Raw genomic sequence first — 23,987 nt, 5'->3', positions numbered from 1 at the left:
GGGGCATGCCATGTGGTTCTTGCTTTGACTATGAGTTCGAGGTGAGATCAACTTCAGTTAGTGCAAGGCCCGTCCGAACAACCTTGCATTAGGAACATCTCCGTACTTTTGTGCTTTATTGCATGGAGCTAATGCAAGGCTATAATGATTGTTGTAACGGGCTTTGCATTGATTGAATTCATTTCGTGCGAGGTTACCTGCAATGAATACTGGTGGGTACATACACTTGCCTGGTGTTTGAACTCGGATTGTAATTTAATGTGTTTTTTTTTCTCAATTACACCAGTTGAATTTATTTTAGGAAAAATTCCCGATTAGTACTCTATACTTTGGGTTTAGTGTTACTTTGGTCCCCAAACTTTAAAATGCGACAATTCAATATCCAAACTTTCAAAATGTGACAATTCAGTATCTGCCGTTAACTAGCTATTAATTAGCCATTAGCGACATTTTAAAAAGATACAAATGCCCTTTGAGTGTCATCTAACTTTCTTTGTCAACTATCCATCCAAACATTGACAAAAAAAATTAATAATCCTAAATCGTTGCCTCTTCTATTCAAGAAAGTTGGTGCCACTAGAATGTCCACTTAAACTTGAATGGAAGAAGCAAGGATTTGAGATTATTAATTTTTTATCAATATTTAAATGGTTGATAAAGAAAATTAAATGACACTGGAAAGACATTTGTATCATTTTCAAATGTGACTTAACGGCAATTTAACTGCTGATTAATAACATGTACTAGATTGCCACATTTTAAATGTCCAACATTGAATTATCACATTTTAAAATTCGGGGACAGCATAGGAAATTTTTCCTTTATTTTAGAAATAGTGGAAGGTAAATTTTACATTTCGTTTTTAATGTTTTCCGTTAATGGTTAAGGAAAATGTGAATTGTCAAAAACAGTATAGCTAGAATCCAGTGGACATGCATGCAACCTTCCAATAAAGTTAAGACATTTAAGAGGCAAACTAGCGGAGCTCTTCATTTAACAGTGAGTCTAATGGTTGGACCGGGTTCTCATTCGAACTTCCCCTTCCCCTCTCTCTCATCTAAACCCTAGTAGTGATCAGACCTCGTCGGGCCACGTGCAACGTTCGAGAACAGAGAGACTAGTGGCAACATTTTTCTTCTTCCCCAGATTAGTAGCAGAATAGAATAGAGAGGGAAGGTAAATCTTTGAATCTTTTTTATTCTCTTTAAGAGGTTGAGGTTGTTAACCCCACAACCAGAGCATATTTCCCATATTATTAATTTAATTGAAAAATGACGAATAACATGAATCTAACTTGCCCTACAAATTAAAATTAATTACAACTTTACATTTTATATAGACAATCATGGATTTTGTCCCTTGCAAAAATACTAAAAATTCGTTGGATTCAAATAATCTTCATAATACATTAAATGAAGAGTCCCGTTAGTTTGCCTCTTAAATGTCTTTAGGCGACGTGTTCAAACTGTATTGGAAGGTGAACGCTTCCCGTGGACCGACGGGTCCACTGGATTCGAGCCCGAAACAGTATACACTATACAGTGACTCAGTGAGGGTAGAGTTAACGAAAAGAACACCCAAAACCCCATTTTCAAGCTTATAGAACACAATTTGGCCTTCCCGCCCGTTATCAGTTCACCGGCGACCAACGTCAACCGACGTCCGTTGGCAAAACACCAACCGCCGACCGACGGTAATCTCCTCCTCCTCCTTCTCCTCCTCATTCTTCTTCTTCTTCTTCTTCTTCTTCTTCTTACCTACAAACTCAGTTCTCTTTATTATTATTTTCCTTTTGAATGCTTCGTTCTATAACCGGCGGTACCCTGACAAATACAAGCTTTCTGTTGATAGATTTGAATTGGGCAACTTCTCGAATTAATTGGTGTGGAATAATTTCTGTAGCCCTTTTCTTTTCTTTTATTGCTTCGGGCATGTGGAGTATGGTTTTAAATCTTTCGTTTTGATTTTGATATAAGAACTGAATCTTTTCTGTGAATTTTAAATGGAATATTTGTGTTGTTTTTTTTTTTCCACATATTTTATTGTAGTTTTGTTGACAAACAACTGGTGTGGTGACTTCAAACTTCTTCTCTCTCTGTCTGTTGCTAATTAGATCGGGCCTCAGAGTTTTGTACTCCATTGACTGACTTACTGTCATCATCTTGTGCAACAAAAACAGCCTCAAGCAAAGTTTCATTTATTTGGGGTTGCCTTCGCGAATGCAATTTCTGGGGTAAACTCTGTGAAAGATCACGATTCATGTCATCTGTTAAACTGTGAGTCCCAACTCATATATGTTGATGCAGGAAATCCAAAGGTAGCTCGTGACTTGTGTGCTGCTTCCCTTCATTGTTTGCTGCCTACCATTTATTCGTCAAAACTTCCAGAAGGTGCTAATGTAGTTAATGTAGAAAATGCATCAGATCACAAGATTGAAGAAAATGATCCCGCGTTTGGTTGCTAGCCGTGGAGGAACGCCCCAAACAATCTTTCATTCGTTATTAGTTGATGACCTGGGTATTACCAGAATACCAGTTTGTTCTCTTTCTTCCTCCTCTGCATCTTCCGATGAGACCGACATGTTTGACCGGTTAAATCATAAGGACTGGTTAGCACCCAATGAAGTTCTAAAAATCTTCAGAAGGCTGAAAAATCCAGAATCAATTATTAGTGCCTTGGAAAGGATCTCCAAGCGTATGGACTATAAGCCCAATGAGGCTTTTTACACGTTGGTCATTGAGAAGCTTTCCCAAGGAAAGAAGTTTGATGCCATTGATGATGTCTTGAAGAGGATAAAAACTGAAAAGAATTGCAGGCTCTCTGATGGTTTCTTTTATGGTGTAATCAAAATTTACGGCAACGTGGCTGGTATTTTGAATAAAGCGATAGAGACCCTCTTCAGTATGCCAGAGTTCAATTGTTGGCCTGAGGTTAGGACTTTCAATCTAGTGCTTAACATGCTTGTCTCGGCCAAACAGTTCGATGTGATTCATGAAGTGTATTTAGGTGCTTCTCAATTGGGCATTGCTGTTGATGCATGCTGCCTTAACATTCTCATCAAAGGTTTGTGTGAATGTGATAAGTTGGACGCAGCCTTTGCCTTGCTTGATGAGTTCCCCAAACAGGGCTTAAGGCCTAATGTGAAGACATACTCAACTTTGATGCATTATCTATGTGAACATGGTAGAGTAGATGAAGCATTCAAGCTGAGTGAGAGAATGGACAGAGAGGGTTGCCATCCTGATACGATTACATTCAATATACTGATTCAGGGGCTTTGTAAGCAAGGGAGAGTGGACGAGGGTAAGGAACTTCTAGACAGAATGAGACTTAAAGGATGCTACCCTGATTTGGGGTCCTATCAACAGGTTTTGTATGGCCTACTCAGTTCCGGGAAGTTTGTGGAGGCCAAGTGTTTCATTGAATGGATGGTTTCCAAGGGTGTGTTTCCGAGTTTTCGGTCCTATAAGTTGGTGCTTGAGGGGCTGCTTCAGGAAAACCTATTGGAAGATGTGGATTCGATTCTAAAGCAGATGGTACAGCGAGGATTTGTACCAAGGATGGGAATATGGAATAAGATTCTTAAGAGCATGTTTCAAGGGACAAACAGCTATAGTTGCATTTCTTACTCTGAAATTATTTATGAGTAGGCTTACAACAAGAGGGTCTATACTCTGGCAGGTTAAACCCTTTTCCAGCAAGGTAAATCTTTTATACTTTCTCAACAGATTTTCAATACTCCATTAAGTTAAATAAGGATTTGAGTGTGTTTTTTAGTTATTGTGTGTAGGTCTCCACATAATGGCATAAGTTGGTTTTTTTCTTTGAATCTTTGAATTTCCATTTTTCTGTTGGCACTGTCACATTGCTTGAGTGTGGTTTTTTATGTTCCAAATAATGGCATAAGGATTTGAGTTTGGCTTTTTTCTGTTTGATTTGTTGGCGCTGTCACATTGCTTGAATGTTCTAGGGTTCTATCCAATTTCATGCTGAAATGTGGTGGAATGAAATGGCCAAAAAAAATAATGATTGTTTGAGAACTGCTTTATTCATTACCCCTTTCTCTGACCCATATACTTAACAAAGCTTTAAATGCTTGGTTTGATTTACCATCTGTCATGTTATCAGTATTAGAATGTGGTTCTAGAAGATTTATTCATATTGATTTAAGAATTTTCACCTTGGGAATTCTTCAATGTCATTCCATTACTTGCATGCCGTGGTTTTTGTGCCACAACAATCCAACACATGGAGGGACCAATTTTTGGCCCTTACTGCTTGCGGGTGTTGTTGCTTTATAGTATGTTGGATTTTATTTTTATTGGTTATTTGTTTTATTTAATTATCAAGTTAGCAACATGTATTTGAAGGTGGTTTAAAAATTTTAAGACATCATAATGTGGGGTGTATGGTCTTTTTCTTTTAAGAGACTATGCATGTAGGAAGACTTTAAAAACTTGATTTTATATGGTTTGATCTGAAGAAATGGTCTTCCAAAACTGTGCAATCCAAACATCATTTCTATTTCTGTAGAACAAAAGCATGTTTGATGTTTCTCAGGAATATTCTACCAAACTCGTCATTTGTTTCTCAGAAATAAAAAACAAGAGAAATGCTCTGTAACAGAAATTTTCTCGGCAACATAAATGAACAGAAATGATGCCAAATGGGGCCTTAGCAGCAGATGGATCCTAGACAGAAATGTTTCAACAGGAAATTTAAGAGAACTCCCTTGGATGAGCGGAAAATCCTGGGAATTCAAAAATTGCATATAAAGCATAAGATTTATAGATTTATTTAGTCATATCTCACCCTCTTCAGATTTGTAAAAGTGCATGGAGGTTCTCTCTATGTTTCCTTATTTCACTTTGGCCTTTTACTGCTGCAATTTTACTGTTAGGTGTAGCATAACAAGAAGGAACTAATAAGAATGACACTAAAGGACTAGGGCCCATTTGGCCCAGTCTCTCTACACTCCCACTCAAGCTGAGCATAGATATCAATCATGCCCAACTTGCTTATATAGTGAACCAACTTTCTTTTAGGAACACCTTTTGTCAAAACATCAGCCAACTGTTTTTCAGAAGCAACAAATGGTAGGCAAACTTCTCCTGAGGCAACTCTTTCGTATAAAATGCTTGTAAATTTCAATGTGCTTAGTTCTGTCATGTTGAACAGGATTATGTGTAATGTTGATAGCAACCTAGTTGTTACAATATAACATCATTAGCTTCTCACAGTCTATACCAGTTTTTCTAAAAGTGACATCAACCACAAAAGTTTAGAAACTCCATGTGCCATTGCCTTGCTTCAGCTGAGGATCTTGCCACTATAGACTGCCTCTTACTCCTCCATGATACAATGTTCCCTGCTACTATAGCACAATAACCTGAAGTGGACCTCCCATCATCAATACATCTGGCCCAGTCAACATTAGTGTATGCTTCCAACTTCATGTGTCCATGCTTAGCAAACAATATACCTTTCCCTGGAGTCCCTTTTAGGTAGCACAAAACCCTCTCAGTAGTTGCTAAATGTGTATCTCTGAGAGAATGCATAAACTAGCTAATTACACTAGCTGCATAGGAAATATCTGTCTGAATCATACAAAGGTATAATAACTTCCCAACCAGTCTCTGGAACACTCCCTTATCAGGCAACAGTTCACCTTCAGTAGCTGGCAACTTATGATTTAGGTCTATAGGAGTAGAAGCAGGTCGAGCACCCAGTTTACCAGTATCTGCAAGAAGATTAAGAACATACTTCCGCTGAGAAATGAAGAGACCATACTTAGATTTGGCAACTTCAATTCCCAAGAAATATTTGAGTTCCCCCAAGTCTTTAATTTCAAGCTTAGTGTTAAGAAAACTTTTGAGATGAACAAACTTTCTGGGTGTCATTACCAGTAACCACAATATCATCAACATAGACAATCAGAAGGGTCACTAAGGAATCTCTTCTCTTAACAAACAAGGTATGATCCGATTGAGTCTGTGTGTACCCAAAAGCAACAAGAGCAGCCCGAAATCTGTAAAATCAGGCTCTAGGAGATTGCTTAAGGCCATAAAGAGATTTCTTCAGTTTATAGACCTTTCCTTGCATCTCCTTCCCATACACCCCTGGAGGTAAAGACATATACACCTCTTCATGTAGGTCCCCGTTCAAGAAAGCATTCTTTACATCAAACTGATGAAGAAGCCAATCAAAAGTAGTAGCTAAAGATAGCAAAACTCGAAATGAAGCCATCTTGGCTACTGGGGCAAAAGTTTCCAGGTAGTCAATACCATACATCTAAGTATACCCTTTAGCAACCAAACGGGCCTTATATCTCTCAACAGTACTGATGTAACCGTTTTTGGTCACGTACCAATTTTTTTTCATGATGTATCAATTTTGGCTAAATACTTCATCATTTGACCTGCTTCCAGGTGGTCTATGACTCAGAGGATGATGGAGCTCCCTGGTGGTGAGCTACTTGGTGGCGAACTCCCTGATGGTGAGCTACTTGGTGGCGAACTCCCTGATGGTGAGCTACTTGGTGACGAGCTCCCTGGTGGTGAGCTACTTGGTGACGATCTCCCTGGTGGTGAGCTACCTGGTGACGAGCTCCCTGGTGGTGAGCTACTTGGTGATGAGCTCCCTGGTGGTGAGCTACCTGGTGACGAGCTCCTAGGTGGTGAGCTACTTGGATGAGTTGCTGGGTGCGCTGCCTTGTTGGCGAGCCTCCTAGTGTAGTTTTACCCGACTGCCCTCTGCATGAGATGATTTGCTCCTCCTTGTAGTCGGCGGGAGCCGATGAACCTGCAAGAACTGAATCAGAGGACCCAGGGGTGTTTACCCGGCGGGGCCACTCCGATGGCTAAGTTAGCACTCTGATAGTAGAGAGCTTGAAGATGATATTAGAGAAATGAGAGCGCTAGAGAGCAGGGGTTACCTCCATTTTTCATCCTCTTTTTCCTTTGGGGGGTCGGAGCTCTTATATAGCGGTGTCCTGGCAGATCTGGCGTAACTGCCTCTAACTCTCTGCCGCAGCCGTTACTTGCCAGGGTTGAGTTGGTGGGCGCAGGTAACCGTTGCAGGGTACGGCCCTACCAGACATGAGGCGTTGTCAGAGTTGGCAGGCACGCCGCCGCCTGGCCAGAGACGTGGGTGCAGTCTCCAGATCTGGCAGGTACGGTTGTCAGGTAGGAAATCTTCTTGCGATACGCCGAGCTGCCCCTAAGTGGCGAGTTACCTATGCTGAGCTGCCTGTAAGTGCCGAGCTGCCCCTAAGTGCCGATCTCTTCGTAAGACGCCAGCCTGCTTGTGACGAGCTGCCTGTAAGTGGCGAGCTGTCTGTAAGTGGTGAGCTGCCTGTAGGTGCCGAGCTGCCCCCAAGTGGCGAGCTACCTATGCCGAGTTGCCTGTAAGTGTCGAGTTGCCCCTAAGTGGCGAGCTCTTCGTAAGACGCTAGGCTGCCTGTGGAGTGGCCAGTTGCCTATGCTGAGCTGCCTGTAAGTGGCGAGTTGTCTGTAAGTGGCGAGCTGCCTGTAGATGCCTAGTTGCCCCTAAGTGGCGAGCTCTTCGTAAGACGCCAGGCTGCCTGTAAGTGCCAAGCTGCCCCTAAGTGGCGAGCTACCTAGTTGTCAAGAGGCTGCACTTATTTGGCATGAGGTGCTAGGTGTCATAATTTCACTGGAGGGCCAAATCCGTCCTCATCATTGGCCCCCCACTCCCGAGCCGAGAGCAACTCAGTGAAGGGAGTAGATTTCTCCTTTTGGCCCGTAAGTCGACGAGCTAGTAAGCGCTGATCCAATTTCTTAGGCTCTGGGAGCTGCCTGTAAGTGGCGAGCTGCCTGTAAGGTGAGGAGGTCTCCGCCTTTTCAGTACTGTAGCCCTTAGGCTCTGGGGGCAACTTATAGTCCACTTTTGCTGATTTTGCCCATGCTGAAGAAGCGAATGGGTCTTAAGCAGTAATGTGGCCCGTATGCTTTGGGAGCGACTCGTAGTCCACTCTTCTTGACTTTGCTCATGCCAAAGAGGCGACTGGGTCTTAAGCAGTTGTGTTGCCCATGCCGTAGAGGCGATTGGGTTTTTCAGTAGTAATGTTGCTCGTAGGCTTTGGGAGTGATTTGTAGTCCACTCTTCTTGACTTTGCCCATGCCGAAGAGGCGACTGGGACTTATGTGGTGTCGGGCTGACCAGGTGCCGAGTTACCTGTGAGGTGCCGAGCTACCTGTGAGGTGTCGGGCTGATCGGGAGCCGAGCTACCTGTGAGGTGCCGAGCTGATCGGGTGCCGAGCTACCTGTGAGGTGCCGAACTAACCAGGTGCCGAGCTACTTGTGAGGTGCCAAACTAACCAGGTGCCGAGCTGCTTGTGAGGTGTCGGGCTGACCGGGTGCCGAGCTGACCAGGTGGGTGCCTTAGACCTATGATTGCGCTGCGTCAGCCTCGTAATGCCGATCACCTACTCCTACAAGAAGCTACTAGGAACTCGACCTTCGGGGGCAGCACTACTAACTTTAGGTCGCCAGCTCACACGGGAGCCTTGGAAGGCTCGACCAGCAAGGGCGCCCGTGCAGTCTATTGGCCGCCAACTCCCGCAGAAGCCACAAAGAGCTCATCTTTGTAGGGGGGACCTCATGAAGAGAACTGACGAGGTTTTTTCTGAATTGAAAGTAAAGTTAGTAGAGCTGCTTAGCCTGTTAGCTCCCTGCATAGTCTTTGAGTTCATACAAAATGGAAACTATAAAGCGAGAGCTTCAGTTTCTAAAAAGTGAGACTTAGCTTTTTGGGAGGAGAGGACTTAGCTTTTTGTAGGATGAGAACTTAGCCTTTGTAGGATGAGAACTTTGCTTTTGTAAGATGAGAACTTAGCTTTTTGTCGTGTGTTCCCACAGACGACGCCAATTGATGTAACCGTTTCTGGTCATGTACCAATTTTTTTTTTTTTCCATGATGTATCAATTTTTGGCTAAGTACTTCGTCATTTACCTGCATCCAAGTGGCCTATGATTCAGAGGATGATGGAGCTCCCTGGTGGCGAACTGCCTGGTGGTGAGCTACTTGGTGACGAGCTCCCTGGTGGTGAGCTACTTGGTGACGAGCTCCCTGGTGGTGAGCTACTTGGTGACGAGCTCCCTGGTGGTGAGTTACCTGGAGACGAGCTCCCTGTTGGTGAGCTACTTGGATGAGCTGCTGGGTGCGCTGCCTTGTTGGCGAGCTTCCTAGTGTAGTGCAATCCGACTGCTCTCTGCATGAGATGATTTGCTCCTCCTTGTAGTCGGCGTGTTATGGGCCCGGGAATAGGATCTCGTCACGGGTCGGTCCACAGGGAAAACCCTCTGTTTTCCCTTGTTCCTCCCTGCTCTTGATGGACCTATCTAGGCGCCCTAATGGTGATTTGTTCAAGAGATCACCTAACTCTCCTTTACTCTCTTTCTTGACTGAATATTCGATATCCTCATTCAATAATGGTGTCTCCTTAAATAGGAGATTACAAGAGTCCTAATCGTAGGGAGTCTCCTTGCTAAATAGGGAGACTTCCAATTCTATCTTGCTAAGGATAAGATAAGCTAATCTTAATCTGATAATAAGATAAACTAATCCTAATCTGATAACAAGATAAACTAATCCTAATCTGATAACAAGATAAACTAATCCTAATCTGATAATAAGATAAACTAATCCTTATCTGATAACTTACTAACAAGATAAGATAAGAGCTATAGAATAAGATAAGAGCAAGCAAGATGATCTAATCTAATCTGGCAGTGGGTCAGGTTCCTGTTGCTGCCGACGGCGATGGTACGTCTTTCCGAGGAATGCATCCATAACATTACTCCCCTCTTGGACTACAAGCTTGTCCTCAAGCTCGAACTCCGGATATGTGGCTTGGAACTCTATCAATGGGATCCATGTGGCTTCGGCCGATGGTAAGGTACACCATTTCACCAAGACTTCAAGAACTCCTTGATTGAAATGAGAGCGGATGACATCTTTAGGTTGGGGAATCAGTTTGCCATCTTGCAGGGGTGGCAGCGAGGGGACTTGGTCCGGAGGAACACCCGTAAATGGTTTCAGCAAGGCGATGTGGAAGACATCATGAATCCGGCTGGTCTCTGGCAGTTCCAGCTGGCAAGCCACATTGCCAATCTGTCGTAGAACCTTGAAGGGCCCATAGGACTTAGGGGCCAGTTTCGGGGCAACTATACTAGGACTAGTAATAGCTGCTCGGAGAAGCTGTTGTTGCTGTTGTTGATCATGTTGTTGCTTCTGCTGCTGCAGTTGTTGCTGTTGCTGGTTGTCTGGCTGCTGTGGCTAAGGGTGTTGCTGCTGCTGTGGACCAAGAAGAGTCTGCTGCTGCTGCTGTTGTTTCGCCGGACGGCTCCGTCAAGTCTGGTCGGAGGCTGTTTGTGGTTACAGCCCCTTCTGGATTCCTCTCCCTGTTAGAGAAATACGATTCCAGCAAGCGTCGCAGCTCCTGGACATCGTCTTTGACCTCACGAACCTCCCTGCTGGTTTCTACGAGCCTATGCTCCAGTTCGTGGACCCTGGATGATAGCTGCTGCAGATCTCCCATGACAACCTGGCTCTGATACCAAATGTTATGGGCCCGGGAATAGGATCTCGTCACGGGTCAGTCCACGGGGAAAACCCTCTGTTTTCCCTTGTTCCTCCCTGCTCTTGATGGACTTATCTAGGCGCCCTAATGGTGATTTGTTCAAGAGATCACCTAACTCTCCTTTACTCTCTTTCTTGACTGAATATTCGATATCCTCATTCAATAATGGTGTCTCCTTAAATAGGAGATTACAAGAGTCCTAATCTTAGGGAGTCTCCTTGCTGAATAGGGAGACTTCCAATTCTATCTTGCTAAGGATAAGATAAGCTAATCCTAATCTGATAACAAGATAAGCTAATCCTAATCTGATACCAAGATAAACTAATCCTAATTTGATAATAAGATAAACTAATCCTAATTTGATAACTTACTAACAAGATAAGATAAGAGCAATAGAATAAGATAAGAACAAGCAAGATGATCTAATCTAATCTGGCAGTGGGTCAGGTTCTTGTTGCTGCCGGCGGCGATGGTACGTCTTTCCAAGGAATGCGTCCATAACACGGCGGGAGCCGATGAACCTGCAAGAACTGAATCAGAGGACCCGGGGGTGTTTACCCGATGGGCCACTCCGATGGCTAAGTTAGCACTCTGATAGTAGAGAGCTTGAAGATGATATTAGAGAAATGAGAGAGCTAGAGAGTAGGGGTTACCTCCATTTTTCATCCTCTTTCCCCTCTGGGGGTTCAGAGCTCTTATATAGCGGTGTCCTGATAGATCTGGCGTAACCGCCTCTGACTCTCTGCTGCAACTATTACTTGCTAGGGCTGAGCTGGTGGGCACAGGTAACCGTTGCAGGGTACGACCCTGTCAGACATGAGGCGTTGTCGGAGTTGGCAAGCACGACGCTGCCTGGCTAGAGACGTGGGTGCAGTCTCCAGATCTGGCAGGTACGGTTGTCAGGTAGGAAATCTTCTTGCGATACGCCGAGCTGCCCCTAAGTGGCGAGCTACCTATGCCGAGCTTCCTGTAAGTGCCAAGCTGCCCCTAAGTGGCGAGCTCTTCGTAAGACTTCAGGCTGCCTGTGGAGTGGGCAGCTGCCCGTGGCCAGCTGCCTATGCCGAGCTGCCTGTAAGTGGCGAGCTGTCTGTAAGTGGCGAGCTGCCTGTAGGTGCCGAGCTGCCCCTAAGTGGCGAGCTACCTATGCCGAGCTGCCCCTAAGTGGAGAACTACCTATGCCGAGCTGCCTGTAAGTGCCGAGCTGCCCCTAACTGGCGAGCTCTTTGTAAGACGCCAGGCTGCCTGTGGAGTGGCCAGTTGCCTATGCCAAGCTGCCTGTAAGTGGCGAGTTGTCTATAAGTGGCGAACTGCCTATAGGTGCCGAGCTGCCCCTAAGTGGCGAGCTACCTAGTTGTCAAGAGGCTACACTTAGTTGGCATGAGGTGCCAGGTGTCATAATTTCACTGGAGGGCCAAATCTGCCCTCATCAAGTACCATCAGAATGATACTTAATAGTGAACACCCACTTTTAGCCAACCGGTTCCTTTCCCTTAGGCAAATCTACAATTTCCCAGGTATTGTTCTTATGCAAAGCATCTAGTCCAGTCATCATAGCATCCCTCCATTTTGGTTTGGACAAAGCTTCTGTGATAGATCTCAGAGTCACATGTGTGTAAACAGAGGCAAGAAAGGAATAGTAGGAAGGGGAAAGAAGACTGTAGGAAAGGTGTTTGGAAATGCAATGAATTGTACATTTCTGTTTGCCTTTGCGAAGGGCAATAGGGAGATCAAAGTCAGGGAATGTATCCGATGTGGTAGAAGAGGGTTGACCTATTACCTCAGTAGTGATAGGAGCAAGAGGCACATCTGAAGGCATGGAAACAACTTGCATGTCTCTTAGTTTCTTTTATTACTCACTGAAAAAGATTCTCTACAATGTTTTGCAAGTTCACATGACTCACAATGAAGACTCAATAGGGATATTCCCTTGAACATTTCTAGAAACAGATGATTCAAAGCTGAAAAAGACAAATGACCAAATATAAAATTTCATATCATGACTCTATCAATTGACTTTGATAAAACAGACTCCAAAGCTACTCCACTAGGTAATCCAGAACTTTGATCATAGACATCCAACAAGTATATCCCATTCGCCTCATGGCCACTCCCAATCGTCTGCTGAGACTTTAGGTCCTGAAAAACACAATAAGTAGGAAAGAAGGTTATGCTGCAGTTCATCGATAAAAGGTTAGTGCTACGTTTGGGAACATGAAGGGTAAAAGATAATACAAGTGAGCCAGAGGCTCTAACACCCCCCTTGCCAGAGATGGGATCAAGAAACCCATCGACAAGAGAAATCTTCTCTCTACCCGAGAGGAACTGGTATGAACAAAAAAGGTTGGGTATGCTAGTCATATGGTCCGATGCACCAGAATCTATGATCCAAGGAATTCTACGATTACCTGAGGCTATAGCATGATTTGCAAAAGCATAAATACCTGAATGGGAAAAGGCAAATGTAGAGGGGGTGCTTGAGGAGGAAGATGCAACAGTAGACTCCAAGTGATGTATCAACTTCCAATATCTTTCAAATTCTGCCTTCACTGTTGCCAGCTATTCCACAATAGATTTTCCTTCACTTTCAGATATTGTAGTAACATTTGCATTCTTGGGCTTTCTAGACTGACTACCCTTCTTAAAATTGTTGTTGTTCCGAAACCTTTCTGGAAGAAGATCTGGATGAAGTTTCCAACAAGAATCCTTCGTATGTTTCGGCTTCTTGCAATATTCACATATCACCTTTTTTTTTTTCATTTTAATCCAACATGTGCAAAATGTTCTAGGGGAGGTGGGGTCTGTAGCTGTACCTATCGCCTACTCTCTTCACTGCTCACCATTGAGTATGCATGAGCAAGTGACACTTCATCCTTGGCCAGAATATTTTGCCTTGTAATATCACAGGATTGAGTCCTGTAAGGAATTCAAACACTCTGTTTCTTTCCACAAATTTCTTGAAAGTTTCTGCATCTTTAGTGCTTTTCCATACGACTGCTTCCATAACATCTCTCTCTTGCCATAGTGACTTCAACATCGAATAGTAGACAGCCACACTCTTCTCCCCTTGTTTTAAATTTTTAACATCATTCTTCAGTTTGTAGGCCCTTGCAACATTTAACTTCTGAGAGTATGTTTTTGTAACACTATCCCAAATCTCCTTGGCTGAAGTCATCCACAGATAGTGTTGACTTATGTGGGGCTGCATAGAATTTACCAACCACCCAATGATTGTGTAGTTATCCTGCATCCATTTCTCATATGTAGGATCAGTCTCTTTCGGCATCACCTTACTACTCGTGAGAAACCCTAGTTTACCTCTACTATAGACATGGATCTTAATAGATTGTGCCCAAGCAAGGTAATTTGTTCTGTCAAGTTTAATTGTAGTCACTCATGTCAGAATGGAATCTATGGGACCAACCCTCGACATCGGGATCTACTTCATCTCACTTCCAGATTACTCCATCAATTAAACGAAAATAAAAAAACAATGTTTTCAACCTTTATAGACCTAAGGTCAGCCAAACACTCAAAAGTCCCAAAACTAGGGTTTCACCGTACCTGGCCTCTGGGGAGAAAGAGAGAAGAAGTAGCCACTCAAACCAGAGCAATCCAAACCACTTCCAACTGCAGCCGTCCACTTCTGGAAATAAAAAGGAACCCTTCAAGCCTTAACAGACTCTTCAACCCGTAACTAGAAACTCTCTAGTCAGCTAGGGTTTTGGGAAAAATTCTGCAGTCCCACTTTCTTGGCAATCTTCGGTCATCTTCTAACTCTCCAAACCCTCTACCAACTAAACAAACAAGATCTTTGATTGATTAGCAACTTATCTCTCCATACACCTTTCGATTAAAAGAAAAGTGTATGGAAAAAAAAGAAAAAAAAAAGAGAAAACGAAGGAAGACTTGCTCTGATACCAAGATGTGATTCAGACCAATAAAATTAGCAGAAATATTTAGATTAGAGCAGAAAGAAGGGAGAAGAGGAAGACAGCAAGAAGAAGAAAGAAGAAAGGAGAAAGAAAGGAGGAGTTCGATAATCTCCTCTTTCTCCTACTCAAATCTTTTATTAAACTTACTTAAGTTATAATTTGCAAGAAGGCCCTTAAGTAGGCGTCCACATCAGCAATACACTTAAAAACAAAACAAAAGCTAAAGGCCCATAAAGAAAGAAGGCCCAATAAGAAAACATAACAAGAAGGAACTAATAAGAATGGCACTAAAGGACTAGGGCCCATTCGGCCCAGTCTCTCTACATTAGGCTGCATTTGTTTTCGGTGGAAAATTCATTGATGTAAAACTCAATCGATGGGTTTAAAATTTTAGCGGACCATTGGAGCTTTTTTGATGTGATAATCGATGTAAATAATACATTGATTTTATTGATGTATTATTTACATCAATTATCGATGGAAAACTCAACCGTTGGAAACTTTTTACATCGATTTTCGATGTAAACATTACATTGAAAACAAGCGTGTGAAAATATGGACCGGGAGTGGAGTTTTACACTGGTCAGTATTTACATTGAAAACAAACGCCTGCAAATGTGAATTGACGGTGGAGTTTTACTTCGATTCGCATTTACACTGAAAACAAATGCAGCCTTAAAGACTTCTACCAATGACAAAATGGATTGTTGATTGGTTGGTATCTTTGTCCTGAGTAAGATAGCTTTTCATTTCTAACAAGTACCCTAAGTAGGACAGAGGTATCGGAAAATAATCCCAAGAACACCTATAGTTATTCTTAGAGAGAAATTTTTTTCAAAATAGACCACTACCATACCAAAAGCCTCCTTGATGTTCTTTTGTTGATTATATATCATTTCTTTTTTAGATCCAGGGATAAAATGATGCTTACTTGCTTAGCAATTATCAGGTTGCAGCATCTCTAAAAAAAAAGTCAAAAGGATTTTTAATTATATGACATTGACACTTAAAAGAACTTCACTACAGGGTATTTTGATTATGTCAGTAATAATTTTTTTTTTCTTTTTCCATTATGTCTAGCTCAGTAGTTGTTTGTTGTTACCTCTATGATTTAGTGTGGTCATAACTGAATATCATGTAAACCTCTCTCTCTCTCTCTCTCTGGGCAACTATACCTCATTCTTGGTGTACTGGAAAAAATTCTCCTTATTGAGGCTAGAACACAAAATATAGTATCTGCGGAAACAGCTCTTACATCCCAGTCATTTATGCAGTTTGGGCTCTTAACAGGCTTACCGATGGTGATGGAGGTTGGACTAGAGAAAGGATTTTTAACAGTCTTTAAAGACTTATCCTCGTGCAGTTGCAACTGGCTGCTGTTTTCTTTACTTTCTCCCTTGGGACAAAATCCCACTATTAATCAAACAATTCTTCATGGGGGTGCTGAGTACAGGCCTACTGGTCATAAAGCTGTAGTCTCCATGCGAACTTCAGTGAAAACTATAGATTGTACTCACGCAGAAACTTAATGAAAGGATTTAAACTGCTGCTCCTGTTGATTGTTTACAATTTGTTCAAGTGGTCTTATGTGAGCAGCATGACATGTATTAATTACGTTCTCTATCTGGTTCATGTTGATGACCTGGCTGTTTGCACCATTTCTGTTTAACCCATCTGGATTCAACTTGGAAGGACTGGAATGAGTGTATTAATAATCAAGGAGGTATAGGAGTACACCAGGTAAACAGTGAACTGATGAGGAAATGGAGGTAGCTGATTCCTCCCTCACTAAGGAGGCTGTTAGGCCTTGCTGATACCCACCATATGATGGAGCTATTAAACTTAACTTTGAAGTAGTGATCCAGGTCCGTCTGGCATTGGTGGAGTATTTAGAAATGAGCAAAGATAGTCATGTGATCTATTCAGGCCCAATCGGAGTAGGTGACCCATTTCTGTTTAACCCATCTGGATTCAACTTGGAAGGGTTGTGGAAGACTGGAAGGACTGGAATGAGTGGATTAATAATCAAGGAGGTATAGGAGTACACCAGGTAAACAGTGACCTGATGAGGAAATCGAGGGAGGTAGCTGATTCGTCTCCCACTAAGGAGGCTATTAGGCCTTGCTGATACCCACCATATGATGGAGCTATTAAACTTAGACAGAAGTAGTGATCCGGGTCCGTCTGGCATTGGTGGAGTATTTAGAAATGAGCAAAGAGTAGTCATGTGATCTATTCAGGCCCAATCAGAGTAGGTGACTCATTGAGGGCTGAAATTCTAGCTGTATTGGCAGTTCAAAAAGCAAAAGGATTGAACATTCGAAAATTGTAAATTGAAGAAGATTCAAAGCTGGTGATTAATTGGCTCCGAAAGGATGAGGAGGATGGATGGTGGTGCTACATCTATGAGAAAAGGAAGGTGATGAGGTTATTACAAGGGGTAGAGATGACATTCAATTGGGTGAGAAGACTGAAGAGAAGCCAATGCATTTGCTGACACACTGGCTAAACAAGGGGTGGGAAGGAACAATTTGTTTTGGACTATGTTGTTACTTGATACTTCCTTGGGGAGAGCTAAGAGAGTTTATTTCTCCCCCTGGCTAAACATGGTGTGTCTCTTTTCTTAGACAGTTAGACAGCAAGGGTTCCGTGCCTCTCCTTCTCCAGTGGGATACCTGAATGGGTTGGCTATGACGGGGGTGTCTCTTTTCTCAGATAGCAAGGGTTCTGTACCTCTCCCTCTCCAGCGGGATACTTGAATGGTTTGGCTACAATGGGGGTTTCACATTCTCAAGTATTCCTTATTTCCTCCATTCCTTCTTACAGTGGATGTTATTTTTATGGTGGTTTATGCTTCCTAAACTTTGCTTTCCTTTATTTGTTCCCTTCTATTTTGTTTTTTTCTCACAAGTTTATTAATTGTTGGCTTTCTATTTTGCTTTCGTTGAGTTTCTATTTTCTCACAAGTTTCTGCTCCCTAAACTCTGGATTCTATTTTGCTTTTTACTCCCTAAACTGATATTTTTCTTGTTTTATAGGATTTGAGGTCGCTCTAGGCTGTTTTCCTACTTGCCTTGGATGTCTTTATTTCACTTGGGGTTTTGTTTCTACCATTGGATTCTCCTCTTTATTTTCTTCTACTAAGGGAGTTTGTTTTCATGCTAGAAGTATGTTTATGCCCTTTCTCAGTGGATTTTGATGCAACTTTATGTTACAACTTGTTTTAATCGCTAGCCATTTGTTGGTTATGGCTGAGGACGCTCGACAATTGCCAACAGGTTTCCTATCACTTCACCTTTTTATTATAAGGGTAAGCTGCTTAGACTTCCCCTGCAGTTTTACCCGTTCTTTGACTGTACAGCATATTACTTATCTATGGGCTCATTTCATGATTATTTTATCTAGGTCCTTCCATTTTTCGAGTAACCCATTTTCAGGTAATCATTCTCAGCTTTAATTTTAATTTTCAAAACTAAACATTGCTATTGATCAAATGCATTAAACTTTAGTGTTTATCAAATTTTGACTTCTTACCTCAATATGAAAATGCAATGTCTTGGTTTTTTTTTAAATGCTGATCAAAAGAAATCTCGAGGACCCAAATTCCTTGAAGCAGGTAATTACTTTTCTTTTGAAAATCCTTGTACTTTCTATTAATTATAATCCCTTTGAAGTTATAAACTAGATATTTATGTGAAATTAGGGCTCCATTTTGATTTATGGTGCTATATTCAATAAGGGAATTTGTTTGTTTTCTCATGCAACATTTTTTGCAGAAATTTGAAGAGTTCGGACTTGGAATTGTGATATAAAGAATTAGCTTACATGATCCCCTGTTGTTTCATGCTGAAATTCATTTGAAGCAGTTGGCTTCCTACATATGCAACTCATAAATTAAATGAGGGGAAGGATATTTCTATGGCTTATCAATGGGGTATAGAAATTTGAGATTAGTTGGGTACAAATGGTCGTGGGGTTCCAGATATGCTGAAGCGTTTGCTAATTAAGGATATTATTTTATTTTTTTGATAGTTGATTTATTGTTGTAGTTTCCAAGGATATTATTTTAGTCTTATGATTATTGGTATTGAATTGGGATCTGCCCTTCACATAGCACTCCTCACACCGACTTCGTAGCCACATCCCACCATGTATTGGGAACATCTCCCATTAATAATAACATACAAGTACGGGAGATGTTCCTAATGTGCGACTGGTACATGCTGTGAGATCAGTGTGAGGAGCGAATTGTGAGAAGCAGATCCGGACTCATTGGTATTGTTCATTATCATTAACAAAAATTGGTTGATAGTTATTATTACTGTTACTTATTTTTCCATTTTATTTGTTTATTCATTTTCTACTTAAACCTCAACAGGTTTATTTGAGAATCGCTTATGCCTACATTGCCTTTTGTCCCTTGTAGGGAGCTCCATTCAGTTAATCATCAATGAGCATCGAGCTGAAGGGATGAGAGAACCATCATATGGATAACCGAACCCTACAGGTAGGTGAGGCGAAATTTCAAAAATTTCTCTCTCCCATCTGGGAATCTAATTCCCTGTTTTAGAAAATCTGCATTTTCAAGGATCAATCTTGAACATAAACCGAACCAGATCTGAAACCAAAAGGTAGGAGAGGGATATACCTGATACAAAATAGCAGTAACTCTTAATGAAGGTGTTCACGCCCAAAGAAATCTCCAAAGACTGCTCCCACTGAAGATGACACAGTGTAGGGTGGAGTAGAATCAGCAGTGTTCTTCCCAAGAACTGAACCCTTCAACAAGAATTCGATGGAGGCTGTGAGCACGACTTCAGATCAACCTTTATCCAAAGATTGATATCAAGAACTTTTCTTGATTGCTCCTACAAGAATGGAGATCGAACTGGCAATTGGCGGCAACTGGAGGAGAAGCAGGGAGAAGATGGCGTAGTCACACTGTTGTTGTGACTCATTAGGAGGTTTCCAGATCCAAATCTCTATTTGGATCTGGACTCTCTAAGTGGATAGGGATAATTCCCTATCCTATCTACTGATCCAAATCCCAGATCCACCCTTGTTTAACTAATCATATTAGACCAGTTTGAAATGGTCTTTAGGCCCAATAAATCCATGTGCTCAGTAACCCTCCAAACCGTTGCCCAGTTGGGCTTCTTTTTATAGCGTGGGACCCAAACATTGATATACACATCAGCCACATGGGTTCAGCCTAGCCTCTTTTACAAGGCCTAGCCGAATTCACTGTTATGGGCAGTGAACCCCTGAACCCATCACCATAGGTTCTTGATGGGCCCAACACTTACACTAAGTAGTCCCTGGGCCAAGCCACCTTATAAAAACTCAGGGACTGTGGGCAGATGCAAGATTAGCCCATCAGGTATTACCTTTAATGGTCTTACACTTAACCTCTCAGCCTATAATGATCAAACATTGCCTGACAAGAGATGACCTCTCCCTCGACTGCAAGGAATAGTGCTGCATTCTCTACTCACATGGATCCCGGGAATTAAAACCTTTTACAAACATTTTGAAACCATAATACATATATATATATATATATATATATATATATATGTATATCTATATATAAACATATTTTGCAAAACAAATTTCAATGATTGAAATCGGCTGCCGACAGTCTTGGTTTCTATTAGAGAGAGTGCATCCCCGATCATTTCCTTTGTCCGACAAAGGGGCTGATCCTGTCACTATGATTACCCACTCAGATGAATTCTCAGATTATCCCAACATACCCAGGTTTTGACCCCCTATAAGGATCTCACTAATTGACATATCAAATACAGCCCAATCCGACACCTAGTGTAGTATCATAATCGAATTTAGGGGTCATGTGTAATGTTCCAGTTCTGCCCATCAATCTCCAAGGTCCAGGGCAATACTGAAAATCTGGTTTGGTTCAGGGTTTCAAGTAAATCCACACTGCATGTACATCGGGTCTCACCCTAACATCTGAAACAGGTTACCCCAACCAACTTGGCGGCACATCAGTGTCAGCCTTGACAAGATAAATCTCCCCAGACTTATCTAATAGTTGTGAACATTCTAAACTAACACGAGTCTCATATGTGTCCAGTTTAAGGGTATTACACAGAAACACACCATAATAACATGAATCAAATATGTACTTTATTCATTTACGATAAATGTCATAATGTACACATTCTGATTGGAGCTAAGGGCATACACTGTCTATACGAGCTTGGGTGTGGACCTTAACTGAATGAGCATGGTATTTTATCTTCTCTGTTAGTTGGTTTATTGCTTTTTAATAAACTAGTTTATAGTTCTTTATAATTGGTAATAATTATCTATTTTATTTATTTATTTTGTTTATTTTCTATTAAAACCTCCATTGATTTATTTGAGAATGACTTAAACCTATGTCGTGTTTTGTCCTTATCAGAGAGCTCCATTCACTTGATCATCTTTGATTATTACTTGCAAGGTTGAGATTGACTTGATAGAATGAGCATGGAGGGCATGGACCCTAATAGAATGAGCATAGAACTTGGGCATCCCTTCCTTTCAAGGCTATTATTATTCATAGATGTGTTTTTTTATATATACATGGAATGTTACACCTGATGCATGACCTGAACACCAAAGATATCTGCTAATAGTAGAAACTTGAGATCTTGATGAGTGAATGAGACTTCTCGGAATTCTCCCATGCAATTAAGATTAGGGAATATGTTTCAAGATTCTTGGATTCACTGTTTATATTCTCTTACTACCTCCCTTTCAGCAATACACGTTATTTTTAATGATCTTGGTTGGATTGCTATTGGATTATATTATATTTGGTTTGTTGTTGTTCCTTATCCTCGTACATGTTTGTTGGAAATGGGCTCAAGGACAAGTGCCAACACTGAATGAGGAGAGGGATTGGAGTAGAGAGAGGAGGCGAGAGAAAGAGAGGAAGGGAGGAATATAGAGTCATAGGGAATAAGTGCTCTAATTTGTTCTTTCTTTGTTTTATATTTTTAGTTGGATGTGGGTAATGAGGTCTTATAGAGCCCATATTTTTTTAGAGATCACTAGAGATTAATGAGCTGTTTTTGTCCCATCAATGAAGTTTGAAAAACTGATATACCCTCTTTCATGAAAGATGATGCATGTGATTAATCATGATCATCTATATATCAAGTAGGGACATTTTCTAGATTGTGATAATTAAGCTCACCTTATATGTAATCTCTATAATCCAAGTGTTGGGAGTGATGTTTTGAACACATGGTACGGTAATGTTCCAAAAGTTTCCATGAAAAGAAAACGGTCAAATGGACACCTAAAGTTTCCATTTGACTCTTGCTCCCAAATGAAACAAAATTACCTATAATTTTTTCAAAGAAACAGGAATTGGGAGTGTCGATTCTTAGTTGTGAGAACCATTTCATTCTTAATCAAATTTCATTTCATCATTTTTTCTCTTTCTCTTTATTTGTTTGATTATCTCTTTCCTTTACCAGAAAGCAAGAACTAGACTAAATTTCGTTTGTTTTTCTATTATTGTAGGTTCAGACTAGGCTGCCAATCATTTTCTCTTACTGGCTTTTTTAATAATTTATTTTCCTTTTTAATTGAGCAGGTTTTTAGTGAAGATGGAAAATCAGTTGGGACAACCACAAGTCTGATTCTATGTCTTGGCCTTTAATCACAAATCATTAGTCATGGCGTTGAGAGACAAAGATGTCCATTGAAGAGCGATTTTTGCTATAGAAGACGATTCAAATAGCTCACCTCAAGTATTAACATGTTTCTGTAAAGAATGAGATTTTTCTTTTGTAAGAAGCATATTAACCTCTTTAAATTCGTATGGGTAGTGCTTATTACACCATTTCCAAATTAATTAATTTCTTTTAAAAACATACCTGTGATCCACAATTAATTTCGCACTATTTCCAGCACTCTCTCAAAACCTCTACAAAGCAAAAAATATCACATTTCAGGAAATTTTTTTTTCTACACTCATTAGCCCCTGCAACCACTCCGCTAGTATCATATTAAACCAACAAGGCAATAACACTCTCAAGGAGATTCTTGTTTCTTTATTATACTTGAGAACTTATGTTGGTTCAAGAGATATTTGTGGGTTGTGTTGTTGAAGTTCGATTCCATGCATGTGCAACACTAATAATGTTATTATTGCTACTTGTTAGTATAGTAGATACTAGATAGATTGAGTTTTTCGACATGACTTCCACATGTTATACATGCAATGAACGGAGGGAGGAAACGACTTAGTGCAAGTAATCATCTTCTATTCAGGTGGCTTAAAGCACTTTTGTGGTCAGTGATGGACTTAATTGTGTGAGTAGAAGTTCAGGACTGTTATCAGTCTTGAACCCTAATGGATTTCAGGTTTGAAAATAAGAAGAAAGGTAAAGAGAAAAAGGAGGAAGAGGGAAGAGAAGTAGTAGAACACAAGAGTTGAAAAAGGAAGAGCAGAAACTTCATATTCTGCCACCGCCACTTTAATTAATATTTATAGGTTATGCTCATTACATGGAAAGTACAGATCTACCCTTAGTCTTTACATAACAAATAGAGCAAAAATAAGACTGAAATAAATAACTGAAACAACTAAATGACCAATAGTTAACCCTAGGCAGACTAGAACACCTTTTGCCCTACGAACACATTGGGACCGTCACTGTGGGGCCCACATCAGTGTTCTCTACACTCCCCCTCAAGTTGGGAATAAATGTTTGTCATTCCCAACTTGGATAGATCTGCCTCTAGCTTCTTCCGTGGTACAACTTTGGTGAGGATATCTGCCAGTTGCATGTTGGAGGTGATGTATGGGAGGCACACTTCTTGTGATGAGACCCTCTCTCGTACAAAGTGTCGATCAACTTCAATATGTTTAGTCCTGTCATGCTGCACTGGGTTGTGTGCTATATTAATAGCCGCTTGATTATCACAATACAACATCAGGGGCTTCTCATACTCAATACCCAACTCCTCAAGTAGTGATCTCAGCCAAAGAATTTCAGCCACTCTGTTAGCCATTGACTTGTACTCAGCTTCAACACTAGATCTGGAGACAACACTCTGTTTCTTACTCCTCCAAGAAACCAGGTTACTTCCCACAAGAGCACAATATCTAGAGGTAGACCTCTTGTCATCAACACTCCCAGCCCAATCGGCATCCGTATAGACTTCCACTTTCATGTGGCCATTGTTCTTGAACAGTATACCTCTACCCGAGCATCTCTTCAAGTATGCTAGTATTCTTTCTGCTGCTAAAAGGTGCGTGGTTCTAGGAGAATGCATGTACGGACTGACAACACTAATTGCATAACTGATATCTGGCCGAGTGAGGCATAGATATAGGAGCTTTCCCACTAACCGCTGGAACATAACTTTGTCTTCAAGCAGCTCTCCACTCTCTGCACTAATCCTGTGGTTCTGTTCAATGGGTGTA

At 41.3% G+C, this 23,987-nt stretch overlaps 1 protein-coding gene across 40 annotated transcripts; it reads left to right on the top strand.

The window, feature by feature from the left end:
- Positions 1-1,534: 1,534 nt before the first annotated feature.
- LOC104597728 (Pentatricopeptide repeat (PPR) superfamily protein) lies at positions 1,535-22,428 on the top strand. Of its 40 annotated transcripts, none has more exons than XM_088900497.1 (8): positions 1,535-1,693; positions 2,114-2,233; positions 2,307-3,702; positions 17,575-17,703; positions 17,815-17,846; positions 17,942-17,973; positions 18,122-18,152; positions 18,963-22,428. In XM_088900497.1, the coding sequence occupies exon 3, from the start codon at positions 2,415-2,417 to the stop codon at positions 3,648-3,650; it is 1,236 nt and encodes a 411-aa protein (XP_088756623.1). In that variant the 5' UTR covers positions 1,535-1,693; positions 2,114-2,233; positions 2,307-2,414; the 3' UTR covers positions 3,651-3,702; positions 17,575-17,703; positions 17,815-17,846; positions 17,942-17,973; positions 18,122-18,152; positions 18,963-22,428. The 40 variants fall into 40 exon arrangements, with proteins under 40 accessions (XP_088756623.1, XP_088756621.1, XP_019053396.1 ...); XM_088900495.1 differs by having other exon boundaries at positions 18,313-22,428; XM_019197851.2 differs by having other exon boundaries at positions 17,575-17,846; positions 18,963-19,043; positions 22,149-22,428.
- The last annotated feature ends 1,559 nt before the right edge of the window (positions 22,429-23,987 follow it).

The sequence above is a fragment of the Nelumbo nucifera genome, chromosome 3 (genome assembly GCF_055504915.1).
Source record: "Nelumbo nucifera cultivar China Antique chromosome 3, China Antique-T2T, whole genome shotgun sequence".
Classification (NCBI taxonomy): Eukaryota; Viridiplantae; Streptophyta; class Magnoliopsida; order Proteales; family Nelumbonaceae; genus Nelumbo; species Nelumbo nucifera.
Note: the sequence above shows the minus strand (reverse complement) of the source record. Positions and strands in the feature narration are given on the sequence as shown.